The sequence below is a fragment of the Aegilops tauschii genome, chromosome 7 (genome assembly GCF_002575655.3).
Source record: "Aegilops tauschii subsp. strangulata cultivar AL8/78 chromosome 7, Aet v6.0, whole genome shotgun sequence".
NCBI lineage: Eukaryota > Viridiplantae > Streptophyta > Magnoliopsida > Poales > Poaceae > Aegilops > Aegilops tauschii.
The window spans coordinates 12,595,412-12,611,974 of NC_053041.3; the positions used below are offsets into that span (position 1 = coordinate 12,595,412).

Sequence of the window (16,563 nt, forward strand, 5' to 3'; positions counted from 1 at the left end):
GGGGGAGTGTTAGACAATGTAAATGTGTATGTGGTGGTGCAGTATAAACCACGTACACGTATAGTTGGGTTGCGTGGGTTGTACTCTAGGTAGTTTAGGTTAGTTGGGATTGATCTCTATCTTGTATAGATCTTAGCTTAAGGATCAATCCCCTAACAACCTGAACTACCGCCCTTGTACCTATGATCTATAAATAACACGCAGCGCGTCCCTGCGAAAGCATACGCTTCAACCATATTTTACAACACTGTCATGACTCATCAGACATGGTTAGTCACCAACAGTATATATTTATCATTAAGCAAAAGCTTCTTCATCTTTTTTCCCTTTGTCAATTAGCTAGCTAGAAAATGATAGTTGCCATGTGGTGGAGTTAATTAATCGGTTATATTCAGGAACACTATGTGGTTGCACGTACTAGATACTACAGGTGTTTGCCTGGTTGCCTTGAGCTGTCAGACACAGTTGCATGTTGGATCATTCGATTGCTACTGTTGTTTATGAGATCCCGTATCCCTCTGACAGATTTTTTTTAACGATTTGGTTACTGATTGTGTCTGATGATTCTGCACTAATTGTCGTCATTATGATAATGAAAATTCATTGATTTTAGTATATGGTTGGGATGAGAATGGGAGAGACTAGTTTGGTATTAAAAAGGTAGTTAATCAATCGGACTAGTGGGGTCTTATATGTTAATGTGTGAACACGTCGGACTGAGTAAGATCTTACGTGTGGCCAGGAGGTGATGACTGGTCAGGTGAGCTGTGCAACAATGGTATTTACGTATTTTTTGGCTCATCCAAATGCTGCTCAAAGTCATGAGAAAAATCAATGACAATGACATTATATGCATCGGTTGTGCCGTAAATTCCATAATCGGTCCTTTTACTGAAGAAACAGAAAACACAAATCCAGCGATAATATTATATAGTTCGTATCATGGAAAGCGTGAATGAACAAAGTAATTGTTGATCAAAATGTTGTTTTGACAGATGAAACCACGCTCTGCATATTAAGGCGGAGGGACTACGTGATATTGCCAGCTGGTTCAACACCTGGCCGAGGTTGGTAGACTAGTTTTTGCTTACTGAATTTATTTATGCAAGTATAAGAAGATGCATGTGTTGTACGTATGTGTGACTTGGCTAGGTAGGTAGGTTAATGGAGCTAGCACAAGTCACACAAGATTGATTGGTTAATTAAATAACCTGTGCACGCAGACGGCGTTGCCATTTGATTATTCACCAACTACTATATCCGTCTCAAAATATAAGATGTTTTAGAGGTAGTAGGCAGCTGACGAGCATTGTTCGTGACCAGCTGACGAGCTATGCTTGAATTGTACTCTCTGCTTGGTTCAAATGTATGGTCCTCGTTGTCTCATGGTTTGAATTAAACTCAACTGAAGTTGTGATCGAGCAGCTGAGATTTTTTTGACAGAACCTTGTCAAGAGGGGAGGGTGTTCATGCAATTTCATAAAAAAAGAATAGAATTGGCACGGCTTATAAGGAAAATCAAGCAAAAAAACCCGACCACGAGCGCAAAAAGGTAAAAAAAAGAGAGAGAGAGAGAGAAAGGAAACAACAAAGCCATGGTCGGCCAACTCAACCTCCACTGCCTACTCGCCCGCTACATAGAGAGAAGTGAGCGGGATCTCCGGAGATGCCTTTTAAGAAGCAAACACGACGCCCGTAGGCGTTATCATCGCCGGCATCAACCCCCCGATCAATAAAGCTTTCGCCGGGAAACCACCCACGACTCCCCACCGGAACCTGGGAAGGGGTCCTGCCACACCAATTGCCACCACTGCAACCCAAGCAACGACCACCACAACCTAGTGGAGAGAAGGGCACTTCGCGACAACTCCCAAGGAAAACAGCACCACCATGCCATTGTCGCCGGTAACCAATCCCCATTGGGAAGCAAGGCTTTTGCCCAGAGCCTTTGCCCCGCCACCCCACGAAGCCCCGTAGAAGGGGTCTGACCATAGCCGGCGGAGACCGCCGGCAACGGAAGACCATGGCTGCCACAAGAGCACACTGATCGTGCCGCCACAACACCACAGAGAAAAAATCACCGATGTGTAGCCACCACCGCGCCCTCCACACCCCAATACTACGCCCTTTGACATGAGACCTCACCATGCCTTGCACCGCAACAGGAAACTTGTGATGAGCCGCCACTAGGAAGATCGGACACAATCGCGCCAATATACCTGCACGCCCTATGGCCACCACACCCCATTGTTCTTCCACGCGCCAGATCCAATTGGCGGTGCCTTGACCGAGCTCCACACCATACACCTCAAGCACCGGCTTGTAGGCTCGCACGGGCACAGATCAAGCCCACAAGCCGCAAGCCGTGCGCCCACTGCGCTGCTGCTCTGGCGCTGCACCACTGTGCCACCTATGAGCGGCACCCCCGCCGACGACCTGGAACAACCCCCACAGCTGACGAAGAAGCCACCATTGGGTCACCATGGAGCACCCCAAATCTGGCACCGTGCCACACAACGAGATCCCCCGCCACCACCCCACCAAATGTCGTGTCCACTTCACCAACAGTATCCTCAGGTGGTGGCAAGATGAGAGTGAGGTGGTGCCTAGGCGGAGATGGTGTGGTTTCCCTCGTGTCGCCAAAACGTGGCGACACATTGGTGGGGATCGCGATTTTCGTGAGTATTTGAGATTACCTTGTGAATTGTGAACAATCCCATTCTTGAGCTTACATTAGGAGATTTGTGCAAGCTAAGGCTTTTCTTTTTTCTCTCCCAAGGTGACTTGGAAAAGCCTTCCTCCCCTCGATCTCGGTCGGCGAGCCTGTGAATTCGCCTCCCCTCCGCCTGCCGCTCCAGCGGCCGGTGGCGGGGAGGAGAATTAATTATGTAAATGGAATAACCAATTGTTAATTTATTAAATGGAATCAACCTTTTTAGAAATACATGAATTAGTATTTTTGATAAAAAGCAGCGAAGACAAGTATACCAACCATTAGTATTTTTGTTACGTGGCCTTTTTGCAAGATTCTTTTGACATGGATTTTCTGCAAGAATTGATCTCTAATTTTATCTTTTTGGGATCTAAAATAAATATCTTTTTTGGAGTAAAAAACAGAGTTTCCTGCTTTTTTTCTTGAGACAAAAACATGAATCAGCGCTGCCCAGATCCTTATGGCCCAGCCAAGAAAAAGGGCTTTGTGGGACCCAACTCCAGTTAACCATGTGTAATGCCAAAGAAAGACTGGGCCAAGGTCTGTTTGTTAAAGGAGAATAATCTCTTCCTAATAAAAAAAGCATGGAAAGCTTCTCATCGTCCGTCAATAAAAATAAAAATACCCTCAAAGTTGCTATAAATTACCCACCATGCCATCCATAAGTGGAAAAAATGATTTGATTTTTATTTTCAAAGTCGCCCTGGCGCTTAGTTCTCTTATGTATGTGATATCGCACATTAATATAGCCGGACTAAGTGGTGCAGTGGCTTGAGCCTCTCTCTCCCACGCTGAAGACCAAGGTTTGAACCCCATTTTATCCTTTTTCTCTCACGAACGTCCCCCCTCTACCCCCACACCACGTGGAGTTCATGGGCCGGGCCATGGCGCCTTATTTATTTCATTTCGCTTTTCTGTCTTTTCTTTTCTCATTTCTGTTTTTGTTCTTTTCTTCTTTAAATTAATTCGAGATTTAAAAAAATGTTTGTGAATTCCAAAAATATTCGGGAAATCATCAAAATTTTCCGGTCTCAAAAAATGTTGACGATTTTTCAAAGCTTTTCGAAATTATAAAAAAAATCATAATTTGAAATAAATGTCGTAAAATAAAATCATGTTCATGAATTTGAAAAAATGATGGTATATTCAAACATATTCGTGAATTTGAAAAAAAATCCATGCAATTTTACAAAATATTTAAAAATATCAATATATTTGCCATTTTTTTAAACAATGTTTGACGATCCGAAAAAATGTTCGCCGATTCGAAAGTCTTTTGTGTCTAGGATTTGATTAGTTTTTGGAAAGTCTTTAAATGTCTAGGCATTGAGAGTAGTTCGTAGTCGATGAGTTTTGTTTTAAAAGTTTTAACCATTCTCTTGCGCGACACATTGACAAGTGTGTCGTGTAATGGCAAGCTCGTTGCCATGAGATTTACCACGTTGAATGCATTGAGATCGCATGGACATCGCGTACATCATTAACGAGGATGAGAAGAAAGATAAGTAGCAACATGGTGAGGTTAAAATAGAGGACACTCATATTTCGAGGATTAAGTCATACTCATTTGACTAGCATGTAATTCTTTTGTCTCTCGTTGCAACGCACGGGCATATTTGCTATTAATCTACTAGAAGAATGATAGTCTCAGTCCTAATTCCGCAGCTTCTACTGCTCTAATGGCGCCTCTGGTCGCCCGGCGGATGGAACATGAGTACTCGCACATATCTGAGGTGGCCACCCCTAGGATTTGGGGGCCCGGGGCGGCCGCCCCTCCTGCTCCCCCTGAGGACCGACCCTGCGGTCTTACATACTTATATTGATCTTTTTTACTTAAGCACAACTAATATTGCAACTATACTTTTGATGTTTTTCTATTTACAGATTATTATTTGTACATGAGTATTTGTGCATTATATAATATATACTATTTTTTCAATATAACATGCAAACTATCAATGCAATGAAAACAATTATATTCAAATACACAAAAGAATTTTCATGTGTGGAACTAAAAAAAATTGTCGCAAAAATGATTCGACTTTCACATTTGACTTAGGATATTTAATTTTAAAAACTAAAACTGTTCTATAGATTTTACCCCAAATATAAGCCCATAAAGAGTATCACATTGACCAACAAATAATTCCATGTGTCTTGATGTATTATTGTGTGCCTATATTTGTCTTTATCAATTGTCTCATTAAATACATAAAAACTTAGTAGAGTATTTTGTCTAGCAATTAAGTTGGTATATATTTATATAGTATAAGTTTACGTGCAAGTAAAAAGATAATTCTAGAGTGTACAAAGTGTGAACTAGTCAGTTATTAGCACACAGTCGGTTACGCGATATCTAGAAACATAGTGTGTTTATATGTCCTTCTCTAGAGGCATTTGTTCGGAACAACCATATGGCATACACCACCCCCCCTGCGTCTAAGGGCGCCGTGATCCTTCCATCAGTTCGGAAGCCAACTCATCCTGAGGTATCACGAGCTCACTGCTGATGATCGATCGTCCATCGTGCCTCGTGACACATGGGCTTCTGAGAAGTCGATAACACAAGAATTAATTTGAAAAAATGACGTGGATGCATGGTTGGTGACAAGGCCTGGCCTGTTGTGTTAGAAATTCTACGTGTAATAGAACTGTAAGAGAAGACCACTTGAAATGAGTGGTTAGCTATATCAAAAACAATGAACTGTAAGATAAGAGCTTTTGAACATAAAATACCTCGGGCAGATCAAGAGAAACAAATTTGAATGTCTTTCTCTACAAAATTACGCTGGAAGAGAGAAGCTATATTGAGAAATTCAGTTGACAACTCTAGTTGTGTAGACGCACCTGATTTGAGTAGCTGATATGAAAAAAAATTGCTCTGTATGGATGAGCTAGAAGCTGGTCTGTTTTTCGTTTATGCTTCAGAACAACAATTCAACTGGGACAATCGATCCTTATATGCAGATTCAAATTTGACATGAACTCTACCAAAAAGACTAATTTTTTATGCTATAAAAAAGACGTCACAAACATATATGCACACGTATTACTCCTAGTCTCAGTTATGGACAACTTAGTTTACACTTACTATGCTTTACACCTACTACCACTATACCCTAGCTAGTTATCAGACTATGGACAACTTGTGCTATTGCTTCAGAGGCCAATCAGGTCTTCATAGGTCGGCCTTCCCAGGGTACCTCGGGAAGGGGATGACATCTCTGATGTTGTCGAGGCCGGTGGCAAAGAGGAGCATCCTCTCTAGGCCTAGCCCGAACCCGCTGTGCTTCACGGATCCATAGCGTCGAAGGTCCAGATAGAACTCATAGGATTCCATAGGCAAACCTGCGTCCAGTATCCTAGATACACAACATGTTGTTAATTAGTCCACCACAAGTGCCTTAATTTTGTAGTATTATATGCAGACATGGATTGGTTATTACAAAGTAAAATTAACATTTTTTCCAAATATAAGAAAAGGCGCTGGTACCGTTGTTTAAGGATATCGAAGCGCTCCTCCCTCTGACTTCCACCAATCAATTCACCAACCTGGGAGAAAAGCCACATCAAGGATCAATTAAGGTATACTAGAAATTACCAATTTTCAATTAAATCAATGAATATTGTTCAATGATTCAACATATTACTCCCTTATATACCTTGGGAACTAGAACATCCATGGCAGCAACGGTCTTCTGGTCATCGTTGAGCCTCATATAAAATGCTTTTATCCCTCGCGGGTAGTTATGAACGATGACAGGCTTTTTAAATATCACCTCAGTCAAGTACCTTCAGGTTTGCAAGAAATTCGGAATCACAACAACAACCCAAACAACGATAAAAAACATGAAAATAACAGAAATATCAGTGCCAATAACTGTATCTGCATACGTGCATACAATTATACATACCTCTCATGCTCAGACGCTAAATCGATTCCCCATTCAACCTTGGTCTGGAACTTCTTGCTACCAGCTGAGCCCGTCAGCATTTCGACAGCCTTTGTGTATGAGACACGTTCGAAAGGCGTCGATGAAACGAGCTCGAGACGCTCGATCGCAGACTTATCATGGGTTTTAGCCATGAACTCCATGTCCTCCATGCAATGCTCCAGCAGCCATTTGCAGAGGTACTGCACGTAACTCTCTGCATAGTTCATGATATCCTGTATATACGTGACAGAGTTCAGCTGGTAACATCACTCAAATGATGTACAGAGGAGGACGTTGTTGATTGATTAGATTACCTGCAGGTTTGCGAACGCGATCTCCGGCTCGACCATCCAGAACTCGGCGAGGTGCCGCGACGTGTGCGAGTTCTCGGCGCGGAACGTGGGGCCGAAGGTGTACGCGCCGCTGAGCGCGCAGGCGTAGGCCTCGGCCTGGAGCTGGCCGGAGACGGTGAGGAAAGCCTGACGCCTGAAGAAGTCGCTCTCGAAACCGACAGTTCGACCATCATCCTCGTCCTGGCGAGGAGCTCCGGCGGAGAGCTTCAGCCGGAGGTCCCTGTCCGCCTTCTGGGCCTGGCTGAACAGTGTGGTCACCTGGAACATCTCGCCGGCGCCCTCGCAGTCGTCGGTGGTGATAATCGGCGTGTGCACGCACAGGAAGCCCATCTCCCGGAAGAATGAGTGCGTCGCGAACGTGAGCTCGCTCCTCATCCTCGCAACCGCCGCGATGGTGTCGTTGCGCGGTCGTAGATGGAGGAAGTCCCGGAGGTGGTCGAGCTTAATCCTACCCTTTGGCAGCGGGTAGGCGGCCGGGTCGTCGACCTCGCCGGCGTCGATGACGGCATCGACGCCCAGCTCGATGCGCTCCTTGCTCTTCCCGTGCGGGACCCGGAGCATGCCGGAGACGAGCACGGAGGTCCCCGTGGCCGCGAGGCGGGCGAGCGGCGGGTGCGTCACCCGGGCCGCTTCGACGACGAGCTGCAGGCTGGCGTGGCAGGAGCCGTCGTTGACGGCGAGGAAGGCCATGGTGCCGCCGCACTGGACGCGGCCGGCCCGGACCCAGCCGCCCACGACCACGCGCTCGCCGGCGAGGGCGTCCGTGGCGGCCAGGATCGCGCGGATGGGCGTGCGGGACGCGGCCATCGGAGGCTCCAGGTGGTCGGTCGTCGGTGCTGCCATCGTGGAGGCCGCCATGTTGGAATTCTGACTCCTTCTCCGTCTTATATGGTGGCGGCAGCTAAAAAGGACTCTCGTTTTCTTTCCCTTGAAACGTCCGGGCCAAGGCAAGTCCAAACGTCGGGGCCAAGGCAACTACAGAATCGCCTCCACACTATCTAGACCATTCAGTTTGCGTCAAGATTCGTGCTATCCTTATATAGAAATTTTCTTTTTCGTTTCTTCCAAACATTTGACCATGAAACTTTTGATATAAAACGATAGACAAGTGACAGACATGTGGCAAACAATTCAAAAAAAAAACTATAGACAAATGTCATTCATTATATACAATGTTTCCTTTTTTTATGAAACATACATTTGTCAAATTTTAAATTTAGACTGAATTGTATCATTTAAAAAAAAATATGCTGCGCCAAAAAATATGAAAACTTTTGTACGCATGATGTACTTGTGTGATGTTGATATGCAAAGTTTCGAGGCCAAATGTTCTTTTATTTGGGAGAAAAAAAGTTTTCTTGCACGAACTTTATGCAAGAATGGATGATGAGGATAGAGGGTACACTGGTGTTAGGATACAACTGAAACATTCCCTACCCCCATCTCCGGCTAGATCAGACCTCCCATCCCCCCTGGTTCCCTAAATCCACCATGCAAGTGCAAACAACTTGACGATATTGAGAGGACTGCCCACTGCTGAGGGGAATTCCGGCGAGGAGGTACGAAGTACGTCTACTCTGACGGCGATCGCCAGATGACAAGGTAGACCCTGAATAGCAAGAGGATACGGTGAGAGGCTGGATTAGAAAGCAGCTCCTTAGTCAGTGATTTCGAGGGGTTTATGCCCGCTAGTGGAGTGAGCTTTCAGGCTCGCTATGGCCTAGCCCACTAATTAAACAGGATCTCATTCCAATTTTGAGCCAAGCCAAGTGCTCCTATTCTGCCGGCATCGCTTTGTCTCGCGCGCACGGAGACAGAAGAGACCTCAACTCAAAGGGTGCCTCACGTCGCTGCTATTGGGATGACCCAGTAGTTCTGTTCGTCATTCGTTCTTTTTTCTTTGCTTCTCATTCGTTCATTACATATATTTTTACTTCTTGTTTATGTTTTCAAAATATTCCAAACACATATATTTTGAAACTTAATTTACTCCAAATATTTAAAACTTTCACCATGAATTTGAATTTTTTAACATAGTGTAATTTTTTCTTCACCCAATTTCTAAAAAAAATTGTGGCATTTACACAATGTTCATGTGTTTCAAAAAAATCAAAACACTTGAAAAGAAATGTTTATACAGTGTAAGGAAATGTTTGTCTGATTCTAATAATGTTTCATACCATTGAAAAAATAACAAACATTAAAAAAATATCCAGACGTTTCTAAAAAACGTCTATGACATTTCAAAAATATGGATTATACAATGTAGAAAAGTGTTTGCGTAATTTTAAAAATGTTTCATAGCATTAAAAAAATGGTCAACGTGTATTTGAAAAGCCAAGTGATCCTATTCCACACCCGCTATATGTCTTGCTAGTGGAGGAGTTTAAGTGTCCATCGCTTACGCTGGATGGGCCGAGCAAGCTTTTGGGCTCAGCTTGGGCTCAGCGGCCCGTGAAACAATAGGCTGAGCCGATCTTGCAGAACGGGGGCTTGTTTCAATCTTGTGCTAAGCCAAGTGCTCATAATAGCATAGCCACTTGCACACCCTGTGTCCTGTCAAAAAAAAACTTGCACATCATGTGATATGGGCATACTCCATGAGTAGGTAGGGTCTTCATCGATGATGGAAATTGATAGTTGTGTCGTGTCGAGGTGCTTTGACTTTTGGAGACAATAAGCCCTAGCATCGCCGGCGAGCTTTTCTCCTCCTAAGTCAGCATGTTCTCATCCTTGGTGCTTTGTTTGCGGAAGAGGGCCTTGACATCTCCAAGCTTCATGTTACTTGCCTTATCCTTTAGCTTGTAATGTGTGAGGCTTTGAGAGCTGTTTTCCAGCGCCTTTGCATCTTACCATGCTAATTTTTTTCTTTATTTTTTTGTGGTTGTCATCTTGACTGGTTGATGGCTTTGTTCATTTAAAGCTAGGATCGTCTTGAGCCACCGGGCTAAAAACATGGACCTGGCCCATTTTCCTTGCATATGCCACCATGCAGGATAAAGTGCATGTCAGGTCCAGATCATCTAATGTTGGTTTAGTGTTTCTCATCTAAAAATAATAATGTAAGGTTGGTTTCATACCGTGGTATCCACTATATATCGACTTCACAACATGGCCAACTATGATGTGCGACTTATGTAATCACTACGTTTGGTGTCCAACTAATTGTATACTAGCCTAAATGGTCAAAATCATTCTGACCTCGTCCTGGCTAGTTGATGTTTTAACTGTTTTCGTTTAAGGACTTAATTTAGCCACTTAATCCATTTCATGGAATAAACCATATGCTGACTCCTTAAGATAAAGGTTTGGCCAATGTTTACTGATATGCAATTCATGTGAAATAAAAATAATATGTTATATTACATTTGCATATCATATGAACCACATATTAATGAAGTAACGTTGCTCACATGCTTTCCTTGAACAAATAAAACACACCATATATTTTGTGAAAAAATGGACAGAGGATATACTACTATTACGATAAAGCATAACACATGCATGATGCGTCGAACTCAAACATATAGATGATTAGGTAGCTTGGGCTTGGCGACGACCTGGAGTGGGTATTTGCGGCCGGTGGACAACCCAAACACCTCCTCCATGCTCAGATCCTCCTTCCTCACCCCCTCTGGCAGCCTCCAAGTGAACCCGTGCAGCAGGTTTGCCAAGCTTAGGTGCACCACCTTTAGCCCGAGATTGTAGCCTGGGCACATTCGTCTGCCAGAACCGAACGGTAGCAGCTCGAGGTCCTGCCCTATCACACCCATCTTGCTCCCCAGGAACCTCTCTGGCTTGAACTCCTCTGGGGCGTCCCACAACTCCGGGTCCCGTCCAATGGCCCACACATTGATGAGCACACGTGCACCCTTAGGGATGTCATAGCCATCAATGGTGGCGTCCTCTCGGGCCAAACGCGGGGTGAGGAGAGGCACGATAGGATGCATGCGCATGGATTCTTTCACGATTGCTTCAATGTAGGGCAGGTTTGGCATGTCCTTCTCGGTTACCCAGCGGGCACGACCGACGACACGGTCGAGCTCCTCGGTGGCTACATCGAAGGTGGCGGGCCTCCTCATGAGCTCCGACATGGCCCATTCCACGGTGACGGCTGAGCTCTCAGTGCCGCCGGCGATGAGGTCTTGGGTGAAGGCCTTGACGCCGATGCGGCCATACTGGACCTCGAGGGCGTTGTCGTTGGCCTTCTCCATAAGCACATCCACCATGTCCCTAGCCGCTTCACCCTCGCCGCGGCCCCGCTCGCCGCTATGCTCGTCAAGGACATGCTCATTGAATGCATCAAACAACTTGCCTATCTTCTTCATCCGTCGCACATATCCCTGCAGGTCCATCCAGTCCAGCCATGGGATCCAGTCGCCGATGTTGAGCACACCGTTGAGCAGGAATAGCTCATCTAGCATCCACCTGAACACCTTCAGAGACGGCACCGGCCCCTCCGCCACGCCGTCCACGAAGAGTCGCTTCCCCATCACCATCCGTGTGATCACATTCATGCTCACCATGGACATGTGGTCCCTGCTAAGATGCACGGCATGGCCGGACACTGCAAAGAGGTCGCACATGAGAGCTTTGACCTCGTCGGCACGGATGTGCTCCAACAAGGCGAGACGACGTGGGTTGAAGAGCTGGGTGAGGCAGATCCGGCGTGCTTGGCGCCAGTAGGCCCCATAGGGTGACCATGTCATGTCAGCGTAGTTGTAGGTGGTGTATTTACCGGAAGCCGTCTTGGGGCGGTCGACATAGAGGATGTCCTGGGTCTTGAGGAAGTACCTTGCCATGTCCACTGACGAACCGATGATGAGAGGGAATGAGCCGAAGCGAAGGTGCATGAGTGGGCCGTACTTCTTGGATAACTCGTGGATGGAGCGGTGCGGGAGTGCACCGATGAGGTCGAAGTTGCCGATGACAGGCCAAGGTTTTGGACCCGGAGGGAGGTTGTACTTCTGGCCGCGGTGAAAGGTGGCTCTGAGAAAGAGGAAGAGTAGGAGGGTGGTGAGCACCATTGTAAGGAGGATGGTGGCCTCCATTTTGTACCAGCTGATGGGAGGTAGCTAGTGATGTAGCTAGTGATAGCTAGTTCTAGTGATTGATCATTTGTAGACCGATGCAATGTTATGCAAGTGAATGTGTATACTTATAGGAGGAGGCTAGCAACGGGGCAATGCCTGTATCTAGAGTGTGACTCGACAGTCGAAACAGTGGTATTACTTTGCTGCATAATTGTTGTACGTAACTTTAATTCATGACTCTTCAACAATTATCAAGTGTAGTCTGCCTCAAGGCCTTATGTATATACGAGTCACCCACAAGCACGGAAGCACCTCTTTATTTTTCTCTCTTGCAACCCAATGGAGTATAGTGTCACATCATCGCGCGCAAAAATGGGAATGTCAACTGAGATTTCTTACAATTAGAGAGGGCCGTGTCGACATCTACATCTCTACCCTCTTCCTGATTTCTTGACATGTCGTCAGCATCCACGATAAACATATACAACATTGGCTGAGTTGGCAAGTCAACAATGCATATGCTTATAGGAGGACATACTCGAGACACTGGAATTATTTTTGCACACATGAAGTCAAGTCTATCTGTCGTCACCCACAAGTGACAATCAAATATGCAATGTAACGAGCTACCGTAGTATTATTATTTTCTGAGCTCAGACTTCAACGGCATCATCGCGTGCAAAAACTGGAATGTCGAGAAATTTTAACATGGTCCCTGTCAACCTAGATTTCTTACTTCCGGAGAGAGCCATGTTAACATCCACATGTCTTCCTATTCTTTTTGACACATATATACATCACACTACTACAGAAACACACGGATTTCACCACAACCGTACATGTGTACCAGTGGGTCACAGTCCTGTCCTGCCCGTGTGCGATGTGTCTCGCATCGCACACCGGCATGTTTGCCTTGCACATCGATCCCCACACAATCTGGTCTGTGCAACCGTGTGCCATCTTATTGTTATCAGTGACTGTTCCCATTTAAACCATGTGTGTTGGGGGTTCTTCAAAGGCCCATTGTGTAGTGGTGTCATCATCCTCGTGTTAGAAAAGGCATGATGTCCGGGGACTGTCGAGGGATCCAAGTGGTGATGATGTCGTAGTAATTAAGAAAATACCAACGCAATTTCTGCATGGGTGTTCTTTTATGCGACTTCAAGTTTTGAACTTAATTAGCATGCCAAGTCTTCCATATTTCCCTGAAGTCTTTAACTTATCATGTCTTCAACTTGTCATATATATATGTATGTCAGAACCGTTGGTACAGATCGCTGTCTATGTAGCGTAGCCAACCCATTTGAATACCCACAATTTGCAAGTCAACGACATGACACGTACATGTAGGGGATCAAATTAATGAGTTCTCTAACAGAATCACATACATTAGACACTAAAGACTACACATCAACCACATAAGTCAGATTCTAATTACTGACGCCTAGCAACCAACAACATGCAACAAAAACTACAAGTGTGCATAACCATTGGGCAAGCAAGACAATAATAATCTGACAGTAAACTTCCACCAAAACAAAAGCTGGCGGTACAATAGAGTGTACCAATTAATGGGCAAGCAATAGTATTATGTAAGTGAACGTGTATACCTATAGGAGCAGGGCTAGTTCAGTCTTTCCTGTAAGTCAAGTCAGGTCACTTAAACAATGATCAAGTCTGTCCCAAGGCCTTATGTATATATGAGTCACTAACAAGTAACTATATATTTTTCTCCTACGGGCCTTTATAGTTTCAAGTTGACATGTGGTAATCAAGTATTGCACTGCAAGTGGGGTACTATTGTGTCATCATCACAGGAAATTGGAATGTCAACTTACAGTTCTTACCATTAATAACGAGGGCCAGTTCAACATCTGCATCCCTTCTTCCTATTTTTTTGACACGTACGTCACGCTACTACAGATGCACACGCTACACACGGGCAAACAATCATATGGCACACGGTTTTCACAACCTTGTTTGTGAGTGGTTACTGATGCACATCCAGCGCACAAGGGTGCGGAACTACATCTGTATGGGATGTAGGCATGACTACAACGTACGCGGTGCCGGGACAATACATTTGCAACAGTCATCCCCCTCAACCGTGTGCGATGTGGCTCACATCATACATGGGCATGTTTTGCCTTGCTCATAGCACACTGCCGGGTATGCACAATTATGTGTAATGCTGATACCACTGATGGTTTGCGTCGAACCATGTGCCTTGGGGGTATCCAAAGGCCAACCATCTACTACTCTCTAACGTACGTCTACCTCATTGTAGTAGAGAAGGCATAAAGTTTGGGGACCATTGGCGGGTCCAAGACGAGATGATGTCGTAGTAAATAAGAAAATGCCAACGCAATTTCTGCATGGGTGTGTCTTCTTTACAGGACTTCAAGTCCTTAGCTTAATTTAGCAAGCCAAGTCTTCCGTTCCTCAAGTCTTGAACTTATTAAGTCCTCTACTTGCTATGTATAGTACTATATTATGTGCGTATATAGTATTTGTTAAGAGGAGTCGGTACAGATTGCAATCTACCTAACGTAGCGAACATGATGCATACATGTAGAGGAATAATTTGTTATACAGAATTATATTAATACCTTAGATTCTAAACAATATACAACAACTCCACAAGTCACATCTTAACTACCGACGTCTAGAATTAAACAGTATACGCTAAAAGCAATAATTAAGCTGACAGTAAATACTAGAGAGCAGTCAACATCACGGATCACGCAGAAACGCCCCTAGCTAGTTTTTACTCTCTTAGCCAATTTTTAAAAGTTGTCAGAAAATACAATAATTGTCATCACAAGAACTATTTTGCATTTCAAATCTTTGTCCTCTGGGTCTTCTCCCCTGTATACATCTTCTAGAATCTAGTAGATAGGGAAACCACCTGATTATATATTGGAAACCAAGCTGGTAAAAGAAAAGATATGCACTTCTCGCTTGTATACATCTTCTGGAATCTGATGTTCCACACATACAGAAACAACTAAAGGCCTGAGCATCTTGTAATAGCTACAAGGACCCAAAAGGAGGCATCTGATAGAGGATGCAAATGAATTATTTGTCAATGCTCTGATGAAATAGCAGCCGTTCTGCCATACACATATTTATTAATATGTAGCTAATTGCCAACCAGCAGCTAGGAGTGGCATACATAGTACTAGTACAGCATGTGTCTAATGCAAGAAACAAAATACTACCAGATAGATTGTGTATTACAGACGGTCTCTATATAATCATAGGAAGCACCAATAGTGACGAAAATATATAATAGAGCACCTGCACCCAAGCCCTCTCTATCTAGCCATCCATTTTTCGCATCGCAATTCGGGCAAGTACATTTCTCTTTTTTGTTTCTCTCACATAGAACATATTTTTAAATTCAAACCTATGCAGCGTGGCAAAACTTTCTAACTAGAATCTAGGATAAATCTTTCAGATTTTTTTGTCAAACATAAATATACAAAATAAGTTTTGTTTGATTAAAAAATCAGAATTTTAGTATTTATGTCGGACAAAAAGTTCTGAAAGATTTATCCTAGATTCTAGTTAGAAAGCTTTGCCACGTTGCAAAAGTTTGAACTTCAAGATATATTCTATATGAGAGAAACAAAAAAGAGAAAATTTCATATAGAAAGTTAGTTGTGTCGCACGGATCTTAAAGCAATATTGAAGAGCTAGGATAGCAGGGCCTGGGTGCAAGTGCTCTAAAAATCCACATCCAGTGACCCAATAGTGAGCTAACTGAATGAACATTCATGAATCAGAACCAACGGGCCTGTATGAAAATGGCAGTGTGGAGATAATCAAGATTCTTAGCAGGTGACCTTTCAGTTGTTGAGAACACCTTAATCACTTGCTGCCTCGTTGGACAGAGTGATGGATCAGGATTCCATGCACCGAACAGCTACGGAGATCACTTTAAATATCTCACATGCAATCTCAGCTTCAGGGGATGGGAGCCGGGTGTCCAACAAGTTCTCAAGTAATGTACTTTTCTTGTTGTACATGGACCATAGGAAATCACCTGGATGATTTCCCATGAACAGCTCTAGAACGAGCACTCCAAAGCTATAAATATTGCACTTCTATGTCACCCTTGTTGTCAATGGCGGAGCTATGTGCACTCATGGGGGGCTGTGCCCCCCCCCCCCCCCCCCCCCCCCGCGCCAAGATTAGAGAAAACATTGAAGGGTTTTTTCTAGGGGCTAAGATTAAAAAAGAAAGAAAAAGTAGTCATTAGCCCCCCCCCCCCCCCCCACACGCACACACACACAAGCATATTTCCTGCCCTGCCCCCTTGCCTTTCTCTGCTATCTCGGCCACTGCTTGTTGTGTATGCGAACTCCGAAATAAAGAACATTGGATAGTTAATTTTGATGCAACCAGTGTATACGGTATACCAATGTAGATAGTATAAACCAGGAAAAGCATAGAGAGGCATTTGAAACTATGATAAGATTATTTGACGTAACCAGCATCGAGATATAGTTTTACCTAGGGCAAGA

At 44.3% G+C, this 16,563-nt stretch overlaps 2 protein-coding genes across 2 annotated transcripts; both read right to left on the bottom strand.

Annotated features, from left to right (window-relative positions):
• Positions 1–5,655: 5,655 nt before the first annotated feature.
• LOC109747675 (asparagine--tRNA ligase, cytoplasmic 1) lies at positions 5,656–7,859 on the bottom strand. The gene is made up of 5 exons (XM_020306702.2): positions 6,963–7,859; positions 6,628–6,881; positions 6,376–6,505; positions 6,207–6,265; positions 5,656–6,075 (listed from the first exon to the last, which is right to left on the bottom strand). The coding sequence occupies exons 1-5, from the start codon at positions 7,857–7,859 to the stop codon at positions 5,892–5,894; spliced, it is 1,524 nt and encodes a 507-aa protein (XP_020162291.1). The 3' UTR covers positions 5,656–5,891.
• Positions 7,860–9,879: 2,020 nt separating this feature from the next.
• On the bottom strand, positions 9,880–12,071 carry LOC109747673 (trimethyltridecatetraene synthase-like). The gene has a single exon (XM_073503138.1). It carries the CDS (start codon positions 12,050–12,052, stop codon positions 10,520–10,522), a length of 1,533 nt encoding a protein of 510 aa, XP_073359239.1. The 5' UTR covers positions 12,053–12,071; the 3' UTR covers positions 9,880–10,519.
• Between the last annotated feature and the right edge of the window lie 4,492 nt (positions 12,072–16,563).

Excerpts from the sequence above, each read along its gene's own strand:
- LOC109747675 (XM_020306702.2), bottom strand. The coding sequence starts at position 7,859 with ATGGCGGCCTCCACGATGGCAGCACCGACGACCGACCACCTGGAGCCT. Across the intron at positions 6,882-6,962 it reads TCGCGTTCGCAAACCTGCAG|GATATCATGAACTATGCAGA; the intron begins GTAATCTAATCA and ends ACGTATATACAG. Across the intron at positions 6,076-6,206 it reads TTCGATATCCTTAAACAACG|GATACTGGACGCAGGTTTGC; the intron begins GTACCAGCGCCT and ends TTGTGTATCTAG.
- LOC109747673 (XM_073503138.1), bottom strand. The coding sequence starts at position 12,052 with ATGGAGGCCACCATCCTCCTTACAATGGTGCTCACCACCCTCCTACTC.